This window comes from Thermobia domestica, chromosome 2 (assembly GCF_964235325.1).
Source record: "Thermobia domestica chromosome 2, izTheDome1.hap1.1, whole genome shotgun sequence".
Taxonomy (NCBI): domain Eukaryota; kingdom Metazoa; phylum Arthropoda; class Insecta; order Zygentoma; family Lepismatidae; genus Thermobia; species Thermobia domestica.
In genome coordinates this window covers 326,186,249-326,210,130 of record NC_137455.1, presented here as the reverse complement: position 1 = coordinate 326,210,130, position 23,882 = coordinate 326,186,249, and the positions used below count along the sequence as shown (strand labels likewise).

The 23,882-nt window shown below is 34.3% G+C and overlaps 1 protein-coding gene across 1 annotated transcript in view; it reads left to right on the top strand.

Moving 5' to 3' along the window:
- LOC145679508 (aminopeptidase Ey-like) overlaps positions 1-23,882 on the top strand; it is a 111,981-nt gene that overhangs the window by 32,868 nt on the left and 55,231 nt on the right. The window contains exons 4-5 of the mRNA XM_081750087.1: positions 6,317-6,503; positions 20,052-20,208. Coding sequence (XP_081606213.1) covers positions 6,317-6,503; positions 20,052-20,208 — 344 coding nt within the window. The remainder of the gene's footprint in view (positions 1-6,316; positions 6,504-20,051; positions 20,209-23,882) is intronic.

Below are 23,882 nucleotides of genomic sequence, written 5' to 3'. Positions count from 1 at the left end.
TCAAACTTGAATTTTAACTAGCTCAGAATCTTGTCCAATTTTTTGTTCATTTTTGTCCACTCCTCAAAAAATTTGTACCATTCAAATAAACGAGGGAGAGCCATTTCAAAATTTCGGCCACTTTGATCACCTGTACCACGACATCTTCAAATTCGAATTTTAATTCGCACAGAATTGAGTCGAATTTTTGAACTTTTTTTGTACCACGAAGAATAAATTCTGTACTATTGAAATAAACCAGGGACGACGGTCATTTAAAAATTTGACCATTTGCATCACCTGTGGTGAGACAGTTTCAAATTTGAATTTCAACTATCTTGGTGATATAAAAGTCTACACAAAATAGGGAAAATTCTAAGATAGTTAGAATTCGAATTTAAAGATATCACACTCCTGGTGATCAAAGTGGCCAAAATTTTGAAATGGCCCTCCTTTTGTTAATATGAATAGTACAATTTTTTGATGGTACAGTATAAAAATGTACAAAAATTGGACGAATTCTGAGCTAATTAAAATTTGAATTTGAAGATATCACACTACAGGTGATCGAAGTGGCCAATTTTTGAAATGACCCTGCCTCGTTTATTTCAATGGTACACAATGTTTTGTTGGTGGTACATGAATGCACAAAAATTGAACAAAATTTGAAGCTTGTTAAAATTCGAATTTAAAGATGTCGTACTACAGTTGATCGATGTGGCGAAATTTTGAAATGACCCTCACTCGTTTATTTGAATTTACAATTTTTTTTCTGAGGTGGACAAAAATGGACAGGAATTGGGCAAACTCCTAAGCTAGTTAAAATTCAAATTTGAAGATGTCGCACTACAGGTGATCGAAGTGCCCAAGTTTTTAAATGTCTCTCTCTGTTAATTTGAATGGTACAAAATTTGTTCTTGGGTCAACAAAAATGGACAAAAATTAGACAAAATTCTGAACCAGTTAAAACTCGCATTTAGAGATGTCGCCCTACAGGTGATCGAATTGGACGAAATTTTGAAATTGCCCTCTTTTGTTAATTTGAACGATAATTCTTTTTCTTGGGTGGACAAAAATGTACAAAATTCTGATCTGGTTAAAATTCAAATTTGAAAATGTCGCAGTACAGGTGATCGAAGTGGCTGAAATTTTGAAATGGCCCTCCTTTGTTAACTTGAATGGTACATTTTTTTCTTGGGTAGACAAAAACTGGACAAAGATGTCTCACTACAACTACATGGGCCCGAAAAATCTTCTAAAAGTTTATCTTCTGAAACAATGGATTGAAGTTGAGAGACGTTAACAATTCAAGAAGAAAATATATTATGCAAAATGTATGCTAAACATATAATATTTTCAAAGTAAGTAAGCTTGATTTCAGAAGAGGACATTTCTATTTTTTTCGACAGCAAAAGCTGAAACTTCAGCAGCGCTTAATTGTTTATCCTTCTTATATTTTCATAGCAGTTTCAAGTCTAATAAGGAGTTTATACATTTATGAAACAACTCAGATGTGGCTTTTTTCATATTCGACAGAGTTCATCGCAAAGAAACAATTGAAAAATGTATTTCGGGAAGGAATGAACAATTCTTTTGAAATGAGCTCTAAATTAATTAAAATATATGCTTTACAAAATCTAAAACTCGTCACAGCAGTTACTTTCTGGGATAATTTTCCAAGTTTTCCTCTAAGGAGTTTAGGAGAGTTTTAAATATAAGCTTGTGTTGCTTTTATACGCACCCAGGTCTCTCGAAACATAACTTTCCGACTAAGTCTTCTGTTATGTTTTCCATAACTTTATCTTCTTTCCATTCATGCTCCATGTCTCGCTCAAATAACTTTATTCCATTGTAAATTATTTATATTATACATTGTAAATTATTACTATTTGAAACGGACAATATTACGCTAGAAGAAAATATTCTAGAATTTACACATAATTGGATACAAAAAGTAATTTCAAGTGGATTTATTTTCTTTTAAACAAGAACCTAAGGTTTTTGAATACAGGCTTTTAATACAGTAAAAACTGCCTTCAACAGGTCCCTTATTAAACGGAAATATTTCACGGTCCCATGAATTTAAAAGTTTTTAAAAAAAAAGTTAAATTCTCTAGATTAGGCGGAACCTGTGTCGCGAAGAACATATGTTAACATATATATTTTAACGGAAATTTTCAAGTTCCGGAAAGTAGCATTTAGAAAATTCTTCGACATTTTGTAAGAGGTTAGACATGAACTACGTTGTAAAGGTCTTCGTTTACTTGTTACCCTACATATTTAACCTTTAGTCCAGCGCCACATAAGGCCCTAGATACCGTGCGACTTTTTAAACGAAGTGCAATTTACATAGTGATTTCCAAATACTAATAACTCGTTCTCTAGCTCGTTTAGAGACATGGAACAAGGAGCATAATATACACAATTGTTCAAAAGGGAGTCAACAGTAGAGGGAGGAGCGCTGAAAAGGGCATATCATCTACTTTTTGTCTTGGCCTTTGAAACCGTATGTAGGCTTTTTTTGTTCACTGTAAGTTTTATGTGTATTAATTCGTAGCACAAATAAATACTGTAATTGAATACGAAACACCTATGTACATTTTATTTTATCTCGCTATGTCCATTATATGTATGTACAGTCCGCAGCAAAAAACCTGCAACATGAGCATGTAAGTTTATTGTGAAACTACGCCTAACAGTCCAGGGAATCAACATAACGTCTAAGCACGAATCACGCCTGGATAACCCTCGGCGTCCTCCCCTGAACACTTATTTTGGAGCAAAGACTTCGTCGTTTCATAATAAATTTACATGCTCATGTTGCAGGGTTTTTTGCTGCAGACTGTACATTACTAATTTTTTAAAAACATATATCTATCTTCGTTAACTTTAAAGCCTTTAACGGAAATTTTTGTGAGTCCTGTTCAATTTCGCTAAGAAGCTTTTATTATATGTTTATGCCAGAAATGTTTCTCCGAGTATATTTATTCTTTATTCACATATACTAGGTGCATTCGTTCTAGTATATGTATATTTTAATTTCACATACTGCCTGTGAGCTGTTTCAACCCGAAGAAACCAAATGTATTCAAGAAGCTTGTGAGCTGAAAATATTAAAAGTGATCTTGCGTTTATCAATACTCATTTCAGTTCGTGGGGTCCACAGTGGCTCAGTGATAGAGCGTTCACCTCTGGTGTTTGGGGTCCTGGGTTCAAACCCTGCTCCCGCCAAGTGAACTTTGTGGTGGACAAACACCGTGTGCGTGGGTTTTCTCGAAGTTCTCCCGTTTTCTTTCACTTTCTTCATTCCACGGTTTCATTCATTTTTCATTATCACCATCTCCTTTAGCCTAACCGGCTAAAGGAATGAAAGGATGGAATGAAGAAAGTGGGAGGAAACGGGAGAACCCCGAGAAAACCCACGCACACGGTGTTTGTCCACCACAAAGTTCACTAGGCGGGGGCTGGGATCGAACCCGGAACCCCAAGCACCAGAGGTGAACGCTCTACCACTGAGCCACCGCGGCCCCCACCAAGTATATGTAGTTCATGTAATACACCTCTTTTCTCTACAGATAATAAAATTCCTCATTTAACTTTAGCTTTTGAATGGTGCATATTTACAATTTTTAGTGCATATTTGCATATTTTCAGTGCATATTTTCGTAATTTTTAGCGCATATTTCCATGCATATTTTGCCGTTTTTAGTGCATATCGATCCGAAGTCTAGTCATTACAACGTTGTATAAGGACGCAAAACTCAGAAACTAAAAAAAAAAAAAAAAAAAAAAAAATCAGCTGTTGCTTCTACACTATTTCAATGGTTCGTACTATTTCAATACATCCCTTACCCAACCATGGTTGCGGCATTGATTAAACGTAATGTTCCTGTATTAAATAAATTTATTTTAAATATATTTAAGTTTCTTATTAATTTCAATTAACTTGCTTTCCAAAGATCCTCTAAAATTTCAGTGACGCAATATGGGCTATAAGCCTTTCTGTAGCTACCTAGGCTACAAATTATAGACTTAAATATTCCATAAAGCATTTCAGTACTAAGTAGTTACCACAATACTATTATGAACGTATTTAATTCCAACTGTAACAGCTATGTTAGTAATACTAAAATTATTATATATAATGATAACCAGTAAGGAGTAGTTAATTACGAGTATGACAACTATTTGCTACAGAAAGACTTGTATACAATAAATAATGTGTAAATATAATTTACTTCAAAACAACACAAGGAAAGCAAAATTTATGACGTACATAACTAAAACACAATATTATGTTACTTATATGAGGACAACGGTGTGGAAATAGAGAAAAACAGACATTATGAAAGATCTGGGAATCACATTTGGTAGGAAGTTAAAATTTTGTCACCATAGAAATATATCATGGAAAGAGCAAGAAAGGACAATAGGCTTTATTTATTTATTAGTTCAGAACGATAGAAAATGTATATATACAAATTACTTGTAAGAACTAAGGTTCTGTAATATAAAACAGTATACCTAAAGACTACTAACTTACTACCTAAAGACTACTAAGACTTTGACTAACAGATTAAAGATATTCTTGGCACGAACGCAATGGTAGTGCCACAAGAGATTTTTAGGTCCAGTGCCGTTTAGAACTTGTGTAGCGAAATGATTTTTAGGGCTTGTGTCATTTAGGCCTTCTGCCGCGAAATGATTTTTAGGACTTGTGCCATTTAGGCCTTCTGCCGCGAAATGATTTTTAGGTCTTGTGCCATTTAGGCCTTCTGCCGCGAAATGATTTTTAGGACTTGTGCCATTTAGGATTTATGCCGTTTAGGTCTTGTGCCGTTTAGGACTTCTGCCGCGTCCACCATATATTAAGCATACTGTAGTAATTTTTCTAGTACTGCAAATTGTTATTATGACTTTATATAAATTATTTAAAACTAACTGTTGTGCCAATGCTTATTAAAATTTTACAATCAATTATTATTAGAAATCCTATTCTAAAAATACAACAATCACACTTATTTCCTATAAGTTGGCCACTTGTATATGTTGGCCACTTTACAATGGAACCGATGATGGCCAACATAGATAGGTTTCACTGTAATACCGTAGAAAACCTACATGCATAACCGTTTTCGGGCATTTTACAAGTGTGCGATACGGATGTCAAATACATGATACTATTCTCGAAGTAATTGTATTCAACAGATACTATTATTGTGAAATAAGAATCATTTATACAAAGCTAGATTTAAGTTGGATGCATGTTTCTCCGCTACACAAATCCAAACGTTGAATTTGTGTACATTTAGGTAACAGTAGGAAAGAAATAGTAGACTATTAGAATCCACCCCATTGATTTCTCATGCTTCTAGGTAGCTGTAAAGGAGAGAGTACAAGTTATTTAGAATTAGAACTCATACCATGGGCTTAGAGTACGTTTTGAGAAGTGTAGGGAAGAAGTCCTATGCTGCTTATAATTTTTAAATTTGTATCTTAAGGGCAAAGGGTGATTAAAATTTATAGGGGACAATTTCCATAGATTTTTGTTTACACTGAAATCGATGCTGCTTGTTTCATCATGGATAAAATGTTGAACCATTTGAAATGAGACTTGATTCATACCGGGTTTTTATCACACCACTTTATTAAAATGTGTATTCTCAGAGAAAATCAGGTTCAAAATGTGTGCTAAAAATATAGAAATAATATATATATATATATATATATATATATATATATATATATATATATATATACCTTATTAAAATATGTTGACATAGAACTATCTTTTCCAGGTTTGAAAATTCCGTTCCCTAACTGAGAAGCGAAGAATTTCAATTAAAATTAAATTTATCATTTTATGTTTTTAAAAATAATAAAAATGAAGAAACAGTTGAACTTTTTTTTTTTTTTAATGTTAGCACTTGGGTGGACTTCGGTCTTCGTAAATTCACTCTCCTATCCTAATGGGAGAAAACCTTATTTAATTGTTTTTCTCAAAACATAATGACTGCGGTACTTCAAATGAACTTTTAAACATCACTGAGCTTTTGTGCCAAGCTGAGTTTCTACCATTTCAATTCGTTCAATTATATATTTGAGGGAAGTAAAGCTTAAAATATGCTTTTCAAACATATTTTTAAAATCTATTCTTCCCATACAAAGGAAACATTGCCATATGCACGCTTTGTTCTGAGTATGTTAATGAAAATAGTTACCTGTAACATTTCAAAGTTTGTTTCTTACTCCCTTACTTAAAAATAAGAATTTATTTCTAATTAATCGTCTATATGCATTATCAGACTTGTTCAAAAAATATACTCTTTGGTTATAGGGAAACAGCAATTTTGTATGATAAAGGAACTGCCTCCCTTAATATGAAGAGGAATGTAGCGAAAGTTGTCGCTCATGAGTTAGCTCACATGTGGTTTGGCAACTTAGTCACAATGAAATGGTGGACGGATCTTTGGTTAAACGAAGGCTTTGCCAGTTTTGTATCTGCTTTTATAGGTGTGCCTTACGTAAGTACAAAACCTCTTATATTATTATTATTATTATTATTATTATTATTATTATTATTATTATTATTATTATTATTATTATTATTATTATTATTATTATTATTTGTTTCTAAAGGAAAATAGTACGCATCACATGCGTTTCAAATAAAGATGTGTTTATACCGATTTTTTTCATTCCATCCTTCCCTTTACCTCTTTCATCATGACGGAAAGAGCAAGAGAGAAAAACCCGTTGTTTTAATAATCCACTGAAATTTGCGCATGGGATAAACATTAAAAAAAAAAAGACGACCGCTTTGAAATATATTTTACGTACAAGTCTTATTACCCTGCAAAAAAAATTACAAAAAATCCAGTTGCAGATCTTTTGCCATTTTTAATATATAGTCTACCATCTTGGATTTCACGTATGTATTTAGTTTATGCCGCATAACTTCTAAAGCTATTAACGTAGATGGCTCATTCTTCCTTTATTACACTTATAGTGTTACAGGTAATGTAAAAAGTTATTATAACTCTTTTCCGAGTAAGTATTTCTCCAATATTTTAGAGAACAATGAAAAATTGTGACCTGTATTGGGGAACACGTTTTTTTCGTTATCCATTACAACTTAATAGAGCAAAGGTGTGGAAAAGTACTCACATAATAACTATTGAAAATTTCACAAGCTTTAAAACGGTGTATATAATGTCTGTATATGTAATATCGGGGATTAGAAAGGAACTTCAAACATCATCAGAGTACGCGCAATTTCTGTAGAAATATTTGAAGGATTCATTGAACATGAAGAAAGAGATATTTATTTTAATGGTTTGAGATGGCTTTTCTTAACATTTTCCAGCAAATATCAACAGTTTTGGTTATAGACAAGTTTACTAAAACGTTTGTAAGCAGATGCAACGCCACGGGGTGCGCAAGCACCCTGAAAATAGATTCGCACACTATTTTTCTGTATTTGTATGTATGCATTACTAAATTGAAGTCTGTGTTTTAAAAGAAAGATGAAACTTATTGAAATATGGTTACGCACATCTTATTATCCCGAAAAAAAATCCAGAAAACCCCCAAATTCAAACAGTCCGTACAAAATATGGACATATGCCAACCCTATGCATACCATATAGCTATATGCAATAATTCAAGGACTTAAAGTTATTAAAACACATTGTGTTGATTTTTGATTTGGTTTGTTTTAGTTTAACGTCCCACGGAATGATGGGGTGGTTTAAATGAGACGTAGAGCTACTTATTATAGTGGAATCCGAACCACTTCGGTCAATTAATTGTACCCCCACTCGGAATCAAACTCGGAACCACACGAACCGAAGTCAATAGTGCTAGTCGCTAGACCAAATGGGGTCCTCATATTGGTGTTGGGTCCTCATATTGTGTTGGGGGTCCTCATATTATGAGTTTTTACAATTTTGCTTCCTCTCTGCAAAAGTAATTCAGCAATCACATAGTATGTTTATTTAGAAATTTAGTTCTAAAATTCGTATTTAAGACTTTCAATATGATATATATACTTTCAAGATCTCAAAATCTTACGATTGACGTCATTACACAAACTCTGAAAAAATGCATTTAACGTTGTCTGTTGGAAATCGATCGCAAAGATGCGTTGTGATGACACAAGTCAATATTTAATCCGCCTCTAGTTTTCTCGAATAAGGATCACATGTATCTCTGAGAGCTCAAGAACAAGCTTAATTTCTGTTCATTTTATGTAAGCAACTAATGAAAGTTATATTCAACAAAAAACTTTTTTATGTTACACAAACCCAACAATGTTTTGTGATTTTATATATTGAAACATGCCTAAAAAGCAGTAATGTTTAGCTTAATCTCATCTATCCCTTTGGTCATTAAGAGCCCGGTAGATGACTAACATTGGGGATGTTTCTCCACCACCAGCAACATATGCTGGAATATGAAAGTAAATTTCGTCTGAAATACAACTCAACAAATAAGGCATAAGGGAATTGTAGCTTAAAGGTATTTTGAAATTATAACTCAAACACAAATTTGTATTTTCAAAAGTGCAGCAGATGAGGAAAGGTAAAGTTAGATTAATAACGAAAAGTCTGGTGTAGTCACTAGATGTTTCGACGTATTTACTGTACTCTCATCACTGGTTGACACTTCATTCTCTCCTTTCTCTCTAGTTGGTTGCTCTTCTCACAACTCTCAACGAAGTACCCCGAGAAAAACCAACCATCCAGTTTTGGTTCCCGGACTGAGGCCTCAAACTACACCTCCTGATTTCCTCAATACCAAATACGGTCATTCCATAATTCACCTTCTCATAGCACGTGTTCGTGACGTCACATATGTGAAAACGTTTGAGAGTCGAAGACCTCACAAGCTGGGGAAACCACCTCATAGTCCTGAGTTGAACTTTCTGATAAAATCCAAGTGCGAATCTAAACCTCAACAAAAAGGAGTAAACACAAAATAAACACTTGACAATAATCGCCGACGTAGTTACCAGACCATATCTTATAGCTGAGGCAATCCATTGAATCAGCTAGAGAAGAGATAACTGGGCGCTCGAAATATTTACAATTTACTTGAATGTGAGCAATGTCCTCAAACGAAGTCTAGTGACACTGCCGAAAAATGAAAACGTACCCAGACACAAGTAGGAAGTTGACAGATTGCACAAAGGTAAGGAAACAAACAAGGATATTGATTTGTTATAACGTTAAAGGAATCTGCTATTGCACTTACATTTAATAAAACAAAAAGGTATATAAAAATGCTTCTAGGAAGCTTGAGACAACATAATTGAAGTTTCCGAAGCAAAAAAATAAAAAATAAAAATAATCCAGAGAAGTAGATGTTATGAATCCAAAAGTCCGTCGATTGCATCGAACAAGAACCTAAGACGTGTAGTATCGTAACAATATGAAAATAAAAAGTAGCTTATTTTAAAGATTTATAGCCCGCAAATAATTCCCGTTGTGTGTGGTTGCATAATTGCCAGGTACGGATGCTGGCCAACAGTGACGTTCTGAGTATTAAGTGTAGCGAATTTGTACTCAAATGCTCTAGAAAGACATCTGGAGTGTCGGTGGAGCACAACAGATGAAGCAGGGTGATTCACATGTGTGGAAACATGTAACGAAAAATGACCAGGAAAAATGCACTTATACTAAGTAAACGTGAGTTCAAAGCGTCGGAAATGTAAGGAATATCATCAAGTACATGAAAACCATTGCAAATGCACCAATAATATTCCATCAATCCGAAGCAATATGATGTGCATGGTTGCATACCAATAAGGATGCAACAACTGAGGCCAAATTGTAATTGTTCAAGGGAGTCACAAAGAAACTGGGTAACCAAATGAATGTCATTCGTGAGATCGCATGATCGATATTGAAATGTGACCAATGTGTGTGTTTATATCAATATGTAGCTAATGGACAAATGTCAACATGTCTCTCTACTGCAGGGACACCGTCTCACGTGCGAAAACTAGGAGAATAACGTTGTACATTCGACTATAACATCTGATAGAACGTAACTAGAACACGATTGTATCAATGTCCCTCTTTGTTTCGAACATTGACCCACAGTCGACACATATGAAAAGAAATATCTTAATGCATGGTTCAAATTCTGATAGAGCGTGAAAATAAACTTGTATCATGTCCCACGTCTTCAGGGACATATGACGTACTGAAAATATAAGAAAATACCTCGGGAAATTCGTATCTTACACACAATGCACATGTCAAGAATAAGACAAAATTGAACCAATTTGGCACATGTAACACTACAGCTGGAACACCATACATATGCAAAATAAAACGACATTGAAATAGGAAGAAACGTCTTAAAACTCTGATTGTTTACAACTGTGCAGTAGAGTAACAAAATGAAACACAAGAGCATGTCGGGGCTGTACAAGAGCGCTTGCAAAACAAAGTGGGTACCCCTCAAAGAAATGAATACAGAGAAAGTGAGGATCCCTTGTGCCTGAGTGCTAGAGCGTTTGCTTTTGCGCGAGTGGTCGCAGTTTCCAATCCTACTGGGAGCCCACGGCCTCAGATTCAAGACCCGAGTAGTTATTTTCTTATTTTGCGCACGTGGAACGGTGTCTCAGCAGTAGTGGGACATGTTGACATTTGTCCATTACCTACATGTCGATATCAAAACACACGTTGGCCAAATTTCAATATCGATCATACGATCCCACGAATGACATTCATTTAGTTTACCAAGTTTCTTAGTGAGTCCCCTTGCACAATTTCAATGTGACCTCAATTGTTGCATCCTTATTGGTATGCAACAATGTATATCATATTGCCTCGGATTGATGGAATATTATTGGTGAATTTACAATGGTTTTCATGTACTTGATGATATTCCTTACATTTCCGACGCTTTGAACTCACGTTTACTTAGTATGAGTGCATTTTTCTGGGCATTTTTCGTTACATGTTTCCACACATGTGAATCACCCTGCTTCATCTGTTGTGCTCTACCGATACTCCAGATGTCTTTCTAGAGCATTTGAGTACAAATTCGCTATACTTAATACTCAGAACGTCACTGTTGGCCAGCATCCGTACCTGGCAATTATGCAACCACATATAACGGGAATGAAGGTGTCCGCCATTTTGTATTTGTTCCAGATATCGACTTAATACAAACGAATTATTGTTACCTTTTAGAAACCCTATCAATTCATATCCATTTAGACCAATTTTCATTTGGCAGATTATCCGGGACTCCCTACGTTCCTTTGGAGAATCCCTTGCGCGTGCATGGTAGGATTGTGAAACATGCAAAATTCAATACAGCAGGTATGACTTCTACGGTGAATTTTTTACCCGCTCTCTTTACGTTGGATAGTTTCCGAACAATTGGCGTCCGAAAGTCATTTTCCCACGCTTTCGGCACTTTCTAGATCCGAAACTATGTCCGATAGCCGAAAGTTCAAGATAACTTTTTTTCTTCTCTCAGTGGCAGGAGTCACCTCCCAAGAGTTGTAACACTTATTTTGCAACACCCGATATATATATATATATATATATATATATATATATATATATATATATATATATATATATATATATATATATATATATATATTTGCCCAAATAACAAGAATCAAATCTATACCAATATAAAATGTATTAATGGTTTTTCTGGTATCAGTGTTTACAGTTAATATTTGGCAATAATTTATTAAAATTTCAACGTAGCTACATGAAAAGATATATCACATCAGGGACACGCAGAAAGTGGGTCCTTGGGGTCCAAACTCACCCTCTCTTGAAATCCCGACTCTTTTGTATTTTTTTCTAATTTTAGGGACGATTTTACAAATTGTAATACAATTTGTCCTGATATTGAATTTGGACTGCGGGAAAAAGCTTTGGACCCTCCCCCGAAATAAATTTCTGCTTAAGTCTCTGCATGAGATTTAAATGCTGTGGTTAATCAGAGCAATATATATATATATATATATATATATATATATATATATATATATATATATATATATATATATATATATATATATATATATATATAAACTTTTTTACTTCACATGAACTACTGCGAATAGTAGTATGAGGAGTAAAACAACATATTTCCGAAAGGAAACAAATTAGTGTGTTGTACTACTTAGTTGGGTAGGAGAACTCTGTGGGGCCTTAAAACTGATTTCGTCGCCACCGAGGGGCGACATTTTTCCTGGCGTACAAACAGATAGATCTGCAATATCCATGACAATTTACTCAAATTATAGCTAAACTTTAAATTTTTTTGGTATTATTTTTTATTCAGTTCCCAAGAGTAGAAATCTTGAAAGCTAGACTGGTGTTTTCGAGGCCCTTATGGGTTAGAACCCCGGTACATTGTCCCAGTTGCTCCTGCCTAGTTACGGCACTGGATATATGTTTATGTAATGCATTACGATCTTATGAACTTGTATAAGAAACAGAATGTACTTAAAGTGAGACGCGAAGTTTGCGAAACATCGGACTTTGAATCTAACTTGTTTGGTAATCCAATCCGACACCACACATAGCAAATATGACTGCCTTAGCTCCTACCACAAAGTTCAGGAAATTCGTGTTATAAAGTGTCGATTAAACACGGAGATGTGAAACGGTAATAAAGCATTTGAACAAATGGAAACAAAATATATTGTAGTAATAATTTACCATATTTGTTAAGGTGATGAACGTTATATTCTGTTCTTAAAATGACAGTCAGAGCAGAATGTATTGGATAATAAATTAGAAATTGTAAAATATCAATTTTCGGTACGATTAAACACATTCGTGCTTCTACGTGCTGCGTTATCCGTTAGGAGATATTGAAGAATTCTGATTCAAGGGAAGGAAATAAACTACTGTATAACACTGGAGTTAATTTAATAGAGTTTAATTGTATAGGCAGTACTGAGGCTATATGAGAGAAAGTCATTCACTGAAAGTGAAATATGGGTTACTGTTGGGTTTCATCCCTGGTATGATATACTCATTGATGATTGCACCTGGAACACACGCATGGAAAACATTGGCGCTAGCGAATTATCTACGAAAAGGTACACCATACCATCACTCTAAGTCAAGAATGAAGGGGGGAAATAAGAAGCGGAAACAACAGACTGTTCGATAATAATACTTTCACAACTTTAATTTCACACTATTTGTTTCGAGAGTTTCGAGATGACCGAGACAAGCATCTGATGACCGAGATGAGACCGAGCGATATTTGGCTCGAGACAACATCGAGACTGAGACCGCTATTTATCAACCGAGACTGTACAGTCTCGTCTCGTCTCATCTCGATACCATCCCTACTTAGTTTTCGTCGCATAACTTCTAAACTAATTAACGTAGAAGAGTCATTCCTTCTTTTATCATTCTTCTAATATTGTAGGCAAAGCAATACGTTATTATCACTTTTTTCCGAGTATCCCTTTGTGCACACGTTCAAATTAAAATTAAAAATGGTGATTTGAACTGGGGGACATACTATTTTAGTAATCTCCTACAACTCAACAGAACAGAAATGTAAAGAAAAGGTTCGACTAAAAGTTGTCGGAAATGTCACAAGCTTTAAAACTGTGTATTGCCTAGTCTAGCTTTAAATATTATGCCACTGAATTATGTTTTTATAAAACAACATAAGTTATAAAAATGAAGGAAAAGGACTTACTGCAGTAATTTGAGATTCACTTTCTATCAGATTTACAGGAACTACCATCATATTCATGATTCCCACTATTTCACGAAATGTTCACCAATGTTTTCTTTGATAATTGTGCTTAGATTCTTCTGTGCATCTGCTGAACCACTAAACATAAAATTATTGTAGTCATTAATAGGAAGACAATATCCTTGCACCTTAAGGAGCCTTACGAAGAGAAATTGCCTTCAAACAGAATTTCTAAAAATACCAATATATCTTAATTTGTATGTATTAATGCTTGACAATATAACTGTAAAATACATAATAGAACCGTTCTACATTGTAGGTCAATAAATTTCAACCTGAGAAAATGTGAAGCTTTTACTTTTTTCGATGGTGTTTTGCAGTTGAAGGTACACAGTTTCAGTAAACTTCCTTCCCAAAGAAGCTGTTTTGGTGACAGGTTCATCATCACTTCCTTCATCTACACCTTTCAACAAAGCAGTACCATTACCGTAACCGTGTCCACTACACTGATCATAAAATGTTGCAGAATCTAGTATTCTTCTTTTGTACCCATAACTATTTTGGTAGTTTGTTGTCTGGATCATCTTTTTCAAATGCCATTCCAGGGTGAAGGCAGAAGCCACAAATTATCTAGCCCCATTCTGTTGGAGTCAACTATTGTTTTCTTCACTGGCAAACTTGATAGAATACACGGAGAGTATGGTAATTTGCGACAGCGGCTGTTGGAGTAAGTACTGCTAAGTTGAAAATATCATAAATGCGCTGCTAGTATACAGTCTTTTTGAACATGTAAAATCTTGCAGAATCCAGTCATCAGCAAATGGTGACGGGTTGTTGAAGACCTTGTTCCCTTGACGTTGTTCTTCATTTTATTCTAGTATTGTGTACGCAACTTTCTTCTCTTTATTGTATAGAGTATAAGTTATTTCGCAATCACTGAAGGCATGTAAATTAAAATGCACTTCACTATATTTCTCAATGCTCTGTGAAGTTTGGTACTGCTGTGTATCTTATGTGATAGCTTCGAGCTAGGCAGAAGTATGTGAATCTCTGCTGTGTTGAGTGCTGCCATCAGGACCAAAATCTCTATATCTCGTCCCGCTGTTATTGACGAGCAAGATTTTGCAAGATTTGTTGCAATTGACAACTAATATGTTCTAATCTCTAGGTGATTGATGTACGGTACAACCAGTTTTCTCGATATATTTCGACAGAAATGATATCAATCCGGATTTATTATTTGTGTTAAAAATAAATTTTTGTCGAAATAAATAACTGTGAATATTATCCTTAACGATTCGACGTATTAGTGTTTCTTTTTGCTTTTTTCAGTGTTCTGTGCCCTTTACACTATCCATCATCATAATAGTCAAATATAAACTGGTCATTTTTGATAGATTTTCGGGGTATACCTCACTTATTGCTCTCACATTTATCCGTACGTTACTGGACGGATCCACTGAACTTTGTGGAAAAGATAAAAGACACTAAAACACCTTATAACATTCTAAATATAAACATCAGTCATCATCTTTTATGAAATATAATTTACTAAAGACAATATTAACTGTCCACATTCATATCTCCAAAACCTTTTATTTCGCACAAGCCAATAAAGACATATGGAGATATATCTAAACAATAATGAGAGCTGAAATATTGCCTATCACAAAAGGAGGAAATACCCACCGTATCCAAAGACCAAAGGACTGGGGCCACCAGTTTTTTGAGATGAAAATTAAAGTTTTACGTCCCACGATTATGCTAAAGGAGACGGTAATGATGGAAAATTAGTGAAATGTTGAAATGAAGAAAGTGGAAAGAATCGGGAGACCCCCGAGAAAACTCATGCACACGGTGTATGTCCACCACAAAGCACACTTGGCGTGAGCTGGGATCATACCAAGGACCCCATGCATCAGAGGTTAACGCTCTACCACTGAACCACCGCTGTCCAGGGACTATCAGTCGTCAGATGAATTTTGCGCGTGTAATACCCCGCCTCAATCACAGTAAAGTGAAAGTGATATTAACAGTATTTTCCAATAATAAGTTAACGGTGAAAGTGTTAAACACGATCATTCCTATATATTGATGTTTTAGCACACTATTTGTCGTTTATAGTCTGTGTATCATTTTGTATGCAGGTCTTGTATTTTCATAGTACATAACACATCTTTATTACAGTCAGTGCAACGCAAATATCTGTTAAGCAAGATAAATGTTTGGAACGCAACTAATAAATGAAGGATTTTTGCTTTTTATGATAAAGTATATATATTATTTACCTGTACTTATCGCCGTACTATGTATCAAAACTAGTGAATATTTCACAATGTTATATATCAATCACAACCACAAATCTATAGAAAAACTAATCATATATTGAATGATGCTATAGTAATGGTTTAGTATTCTCGAGCGCTTTTTTCGAAATTGCAAAGGCACATACAGTAGCAAATTACTCAAATTAGCTTGTGACGTTCAGTTATGCTGACTTATTTAAAAGATTAAAAACCGTGACACACACACAGGATACCCATATGGTTGTCTTGACCTGGATTTTCTTATTTAATGTTACATCATATTCGGAATAAATATTAACTATTTGTTTTTTATCACATAAATAATATTGAAAAAAATTTCTATATGTTTATACTTAATTCTAAATAATTGTTTGTTTTGATTTTAAGTACTTTGATCCTTTTTATTTTTCAATAGAAAATGCCGATATAAACTCGGAGAGGAATGAAGTATAACAGAAAATTTGGCAAAAAGAAAATGATTATTTATTTTAGTATATCAATAATATTTTGTGAATACTTGAAGTTTAAGTTTCAAAATAAAGTTCATTCTATTGCTGATGCTATAGTCAATCACATAGCATCTTTCCTAACGAGGAAGGTTAAACATTTACATTTAAAACTTTTACATACAAGACGTTCCTTCATCTACGAAATGTATCTCGATACGTCACACTTTGTTGATTCGGAAATTTAAGTCGTCTTTCTACCTTAACGTAACAAGAAAAATAATCTTTTTCAATTAATAGGATTAAAAACATTAGATCGTCGATATAGAAGATTCGTTTCCCAACACATGCAGAATTAGTATTATTAAGATTGTGGTTAAATTATTATCTAACTACTCCGATTACGAAGATACTAGTTAGAGTGAAGAAAACATCAAATTTGACTAGCACTAATGCAGAAGGGAATAGTCCGATTTCGTAATATTTTTAAATATTTCTCATCGGAATAGATTTTCAATTTATAGATTTGTAGCTAGGTATTATTTCAGAACGACAAAAGACCTAACACGGGAAGGTCTCACAAGTTGTTGCTAAAATGTGATAAGCATATAGCACATCTGAAAGAACATCATGAGAAATGAAAGTGAACAAAATTTAAGGTGCTATGGACCAAAAGGATAGGAGGTATGGGGCTTCAAAATGTTAATACTGTACCAAAAAAATTATATCATGGAATTATGTATGTTTAAAAAAATATCTTGGAAAACCGACAAAGCAATCAAAACAAAAGTTGCGCAATATAATGAGAACAAAATGCCCTACCGAAAACCACAAAAAAGTGTTTCCATAGATGAAGCAGTGTTGCCATTCATCGTAAAATATTTTGTTTGAAATAGCACCATATACAATGTGCAAAGATTTAAAATGCACTATTATCACTAAACATAAGAGTGAATTATAGTGATACAGTGTTGCACACTGTTGAAGCCACGTATGCTGATAATGTACAATGAAGAAGTCTGATATGTGGCAACAGATGGTAATAAAGGAAGATGAGTCTCATAACACGAATTTAGTTCAAATACATAACACTGATAGTACAACATAGCAAAATGTCAGTTTTGTGACAAAATGTTGATGCATTTGAAAAAAGAAAATTGAGTGATGACATTTTTACGTCCTTTTCACCTCCGAAGCTATATAGGACGGGACTTAAAGTGTAAAGTGGAATCCGAACCATTATGAAAGAGAAAGATATCAATAAAATTTAAGGTGAAAAAGTACAACAAAAACATATCAGAGGTTGGATTGAAACCCACGATTCCTAACAAGTCGGTTGTCTAGCCTTCTAGGCCATACGGCTGTCGGTGCCGACTAAAATCGAAATGAGGTAGTATTAAAATAATTGTATTTCCAATGCGAGTATGATTATATTACAGTGTACAAACATAATAATATGGTATATAGGAGAGGAAGTAAAATAATATGTCACTTAAGACGAAAGACATAAATCAAGAAAGTACTCTTTCAAATATAGATAAGATAATCTGGAGAACCAGTTTACAGAAATAGAAAATGTGTGTTTCTTTCCTCGTATGTATCATTTTGTTTAAGCGAGTTGTCTGCTTATTTACCAGTGCTACGGAAGTATAATGCAGATCCCTCACTTTGTTCTAGTATATTCCTTTATTACATTCTGTTGTCACATATCAGAATTCCCCACTGTACTTTTCAGCACACGTAGCTTCAACAGTGTACAACACTGTACCATTGCACTTCACTCTTATGTTTAGTGATAATAGTGCATTTTAAATGTGTGTACACTTGTATATGGTGCTATTTTAAACAAAATATTTTATGCTGAGTTGTCAACACTGCTTCACCTATAACAACTCCGTGGTTTTCGATAGGGCATTTTGTTCTCATTATATTAGGCAACTTCTGTTTTGATTCCTTAACGGCATTTACTTTAAATGTGCATAATTCCACGATATAAATATTTGGATCTTCAAATTTTGAAGCCCCGTAGCTCCTATCCTTCTGTTCTATAGCACCTTAAATTTTGCTCATTTTCATTTCTTATGATGCTCTATCAGATGTGCTGTGTGATAAGCAGATTTTAGCTACAACTTGTGGGGCCTTCCCATGTACCAGACTTGGATTTTACCTAATCTAATGTGGATTGCTTTATATATGTTTACCCGCCTTATGGTCAAAAATTTTTAATGGTAAATGATTTAGCAATTCCATATTCATTATATATCTATATATCTATATCTATATCTATCTATCTATCTATATATCTATATATATATATATATATATATATATATATATATATATATATATATATATATATATATATATATATATATATATATATATATATATATATATATATATACCCTATCTTCCCTTATGTTATAAGTTAACATAACATTTCTGAGCTACGAATAGATATATAGCAGTATGACGCAAGTCCATAAAACCATAGATCCAGCATGTCAACTGGATGAAACTGTATTAACTGATTGCGACTGGGGTGTTTTTTTCTCTTGGCAATATTTGGAACCTTTGGTGCATGTACCATGTAACTTCACTTCATGGAACCACGTTTAACTGCTGAGTAAGCACTGGAAACCGAGTATACCAGCAGGACATATATTCCTATCACATATGCAGGTTGGCTACAACCTGAATCATGGAGCAGTATAGTTATTTCTTCATGCTGGAAAGGCCATCTAGAATCAAGGACTTAGGTCCCACTAAACTCAAGATACTGTGGAAAAGCATATTTAAAAATATAATCCACCACTTGAGTCTTTAACTGAGGGATTTCTGGAAGACGTTTGACATGCTATGCCTTTAAACTACTCCCTTAAACATATTAGGTCTTATGCAGAGTCGTTCTGACGCGTGATTAGTGCCATACTAAACAGTTCGATTTACATATGTTTCCTGCACTAGTCCGGCCTTTTGTATGACGTTAATCATACGTCAAAACCGCTCTGCACAAGACGGATTGAATTTATGTCTACGTGTGTGGCAGCAGTTATCAAGTCCAAAGTAGAAGGCATTCTTTTCTACACAGGTGTATCTAGTGCAGGGCCACTTCAATGTATTGATATATACTTCGAGGAACTGAACTACTTTTTCATAATTATGGAGTATGGTGTATCATTGGTTCTTAACCATTCATACACAAACTTAATTTCAAATATTTATTAATGTTACTATTTTAAATTTCTACCTAAAACCTGTTTTCTTAATTCTATAAGAAGTCAGAGTTGTTATATCGGAGGAATGGTATGTAATTGTATACATGTATTATATACTTCTATATTATGTATATTATAAGAATGTGTAGGATTGTGTATGGTTATTATGTATGTATATTATATAATGATTCAACATTTATTCAAGTCTTCTACACCGATACCTCTAATCCCAATAATTCATCCTTTAAATCTATACAACTTTTTAGTTACCAGTTATCCTTATAACTACATCTATCAACAACGGGGAAAGAAACATGTCACCTTATATGAGATATTGTGGTTGAATATTTAGACAAGATGTGTCCATGTTAAAAGTTGAAATTTATTTTCAGGTAGAACCTCGATGGGGAGTCGAGGATTACAATGCACTGGATTATAGACTGAACTCGATGGATCTAGATTCCTTCAGATCATCTCATCCTATATCGGTGCCTATTGGACATCCTGATGAAATTCCTCAAGTATTTGATACCATATCGTACAACAAAGGTATATTCAGAACTCGTTTCACCTTAGTGTTTATATAGTTTCGTGAAACAGTGTTGCTTTTATAACATTTATATATTAGCCCAACGTATGTTATTTCTGAAACTAATTAAAACGTAGTTTACTCACTAAATGTTCAATAATAACACTCAAGATAAAATATATTTCAGCTAATGTATTTCCCGAAGATTTGCTACATTTACCTTTTTATTTTTCACATTTCTTCTTTATAATTGAGAATATATCCACTATGAATGACTTCTTTTCCTATTAGGCTATATCCGAACTGTCTAGAAAAACATGTTTATACATGTCTGGTCACAAAACTTAACAAGTTAAATGTTCAGATCTTGCCATAAAGAAAAATGATATCATACGATACGGATTGTTGTCCATATCAACATATACATGTTTTTAAATGTTATCGTTATACTTTCAATGAGGATATAACTAAAAATTAATGGTACAGTACATTTTAATAACTGCATTATATATACGATACTGAGTCAGAAAATAATCTTAATTTTTTTTATTTAACACTTGAGTGGAACTGAAATTGAAGACACCGCAATACTTTCCATAGTTTATTCCCATGCTATGACAGTGTACCATAGTTTCATTAGAACTTGCACAAAATATCTGTAATGTAATCGTTTGTGCAGTACCTCACTTGCTTCTTTGGTGTTGGTCTAAACTTTGTGCACTCAGCATTCATCACCAATAACTATAATTACGTCAGGAAGCCACCTCGTGTCGTCTTCATGATGTCATAACACTTTTAGCAACAGGATCGTATTAGCCATAATATTATACTTTAAATCCGTCTGTGTTAGTTGTTCATTCACTGACACTACAGACTGAAATCCTTATAATGCATCTTCATCCTGCAACTAATATACGAGGTGGACATCAAAATTATGTGTTCTTTGATTCTAATTTCCAAGAACAAGAAACTATAGGGAACTAACTTCTGTGTATTTTTCAATAAACTCCATCTCCATTGACAGAGTTGCCTCGTTCTGTCCATTTTCTGTAGCATATAGCATAAATTATTTGGGGTATGATTCAGATACTGGAAAATAGCACTTCCTAGAGAAAATCTACTCCCAAAGTAACGTCTTGAAAATAATTCTTGAACCTTGGGAACAACTAGAGGTCAGTCGGGGCGAAATTTGGTTAGTAGGGTGGATTTAGCAGAAGCTCAATATCGTTATCAGCCAAGTATAATTCCATAACAATAGCACGATGTGGCGGTACATTGTCCATGTGGAAGACGAAATTGTCATTTGTCATTTGCGGTCGTTTCGGAATCAATGTTGGCAAAAATTCTGTGTCCAAAAGTGTAAAAAAAAAATGCTTGTTCTTACTTGTATGACCTTTGCTTTGAATGCCATCCGACTTTTCTTTCGTTTGCGGAGGGTGAATCTGTGTTTTAACTACATCGACTGCATTTTTCTTTCCGGATTGAAACACGGAATTTGTGATTCATTCATTGTCAATAAATTCCAAGAAATTGCCCCCATATCTTCTTAAATTTGTCACACTTAGAACGTTTCATCGAATCCTTGCCTTGTTTGGATCGTAACTACGAATTCATGGAACCCTATGAAAAGAAACTTTCGTTATGCACAGTTCGGTTGAAATTATTCATTCTACTGTACCCATTGTTGTCTCAGTGTATCACAAATGTCTTACATGGTCACATGCCTGGGATACGGACAAAATCTAGCGACCAAAACATCGCTGCCCAAAATCTCGCGGGCCAAAACCTCGCTGACCAAACTCTCGCATGGCCAAAACCTCGTGGGCCAAAATCTCGCCTGGTCAAACCCTCGCGGACTAAAACCTCTCGGAATGAAACCCTTCCTGAAAATTTACCCAATGAGTTTCTTAATATGAAATTCCACATTACAAATGAGTAGTCCAGTTGCAAAACTCGTTATGTCCATTTAAAAAAAAACGAGATTTCAACATCACCATATTCTTTTAACCGTTACGCACATTATGAGAAAATCAAATTGTTGCAATTTTCATTTTATCCCATAGAAAAGTAGCCTCAAAGAATTGGAACTGTTGCAAAACTCGTTTTGTCCTTCGTCTGTACTGTTTCACAAGCCGTTATGTCCACTATAATACTGGAACATAATTCGTTTTGTGCAATGTTATTGTTATGTTATCTAGATAAAACTGGATCAAAGTGCGTTAAGTCCGTTCGTCAAAGCGTAAGACTTTCCTTATTTTCTAAACTACCAAGTCAGACGTTAGTAATTCTACATTGCCACTTATCAATAGTTGGTTGTACTGTTCATATAATAAGTTTCATGACCCAGACAAGCAAGTTAACTACGAATATTTTCGTAATATTTTTGTTACTGATTACAACATAGGATTTGAATCACCAGCAACCGACGTTTGTTCACAGTGTTTATCAATGAACGATGAAATTAAATGTTGTAGAGATGCAAGTCAGAAAGGAAATCTCAGGACGGAACTTAATGTTCATAAAATGAAAGCAGAGGCTTTTTATGAGCATGATCGTAATTTGAACGATAATGAAATAATGTTCAGTTTTGATTGTCAAGAAAATCAGCCCATTCCCAAAATCCCAGATCAGGCTGCGTATTACATGCGTCTACTTTATTTGTACAGCTTTACAGTGTGTTAGGGAAGTTTCAAAAGTCTGCCAAGTAAAGACAAAACATTTTCTTATGTTTGGCTTGAAAATGAGTATCCCAAGGGGTCGAACCAAATAGCATCAGCTTTATATCATCGGTTAATGTCTACCAATTTGAGAAGTTACAGCAGCATAATACTTATTGCAGATGCTTGCGGTGGGCAAAATAAAAATAAGGTATTAGTAGGAATGCTATACAAATTTTTAAGCGAGTATGCATCTGCTAACTTGAAGAATATAATCTAGATTTTCCCCGTTGTGGGGCATTCTTTCATACCGCCCGACAGGGTCTTTGGCCGCATTGAGTCCGATGTAAAGAAGCATGCTACATTAATTAGCGATGAAGATTATTTGAAACTATTCAAAAATCATGTCACGATTTACCGTTTGGGAAAAGGCTGCCAAGATCTTGACTGGAAGAAGTCCGTATCTCAGACTTTGAAAGATAACAGCCAATGGCATTTCAAACTGCAACGTTGTAAACGAGGTGTCGTAAGAAAAACGGCAAAAGGGAATTGCACGATTACAGGGGAAATGAACTACAACATTGATTTTGGAGAAGGCAGGAGCATTTTGAAACGTGGTAAAGTTATCGGATACATCCAACCAACAGTTCTGGGTAAAGGCGTCTGCTTGAAAAAATCCAAAATTAAATACATTAAGACATTGTTAAGTAAACACTACACTGATTCTTGAGACGAACAAGAAATTCTTACTTTCTTCACGGAAACTTTTGAGGAGCAAGAACATTTGGTGGAAACACCTGCTATCGAATCTGATGTTGGGGACTTGAATGACGAAAATGACGGACTTGTTGTATGACGCACAACTCATTATAAGAATCTTGTTACATTCTTTCTTATTTCAATATTTTGTATAAATAAAACACGACTGTGTGAAATGAATCAGTCTTTATTATTTTTTCTTCATTATACTTTATTCCAATACCTTATTAACAACATTTAACTAAAAACAAATGCTAATTTTTATGTACATTAGGTGT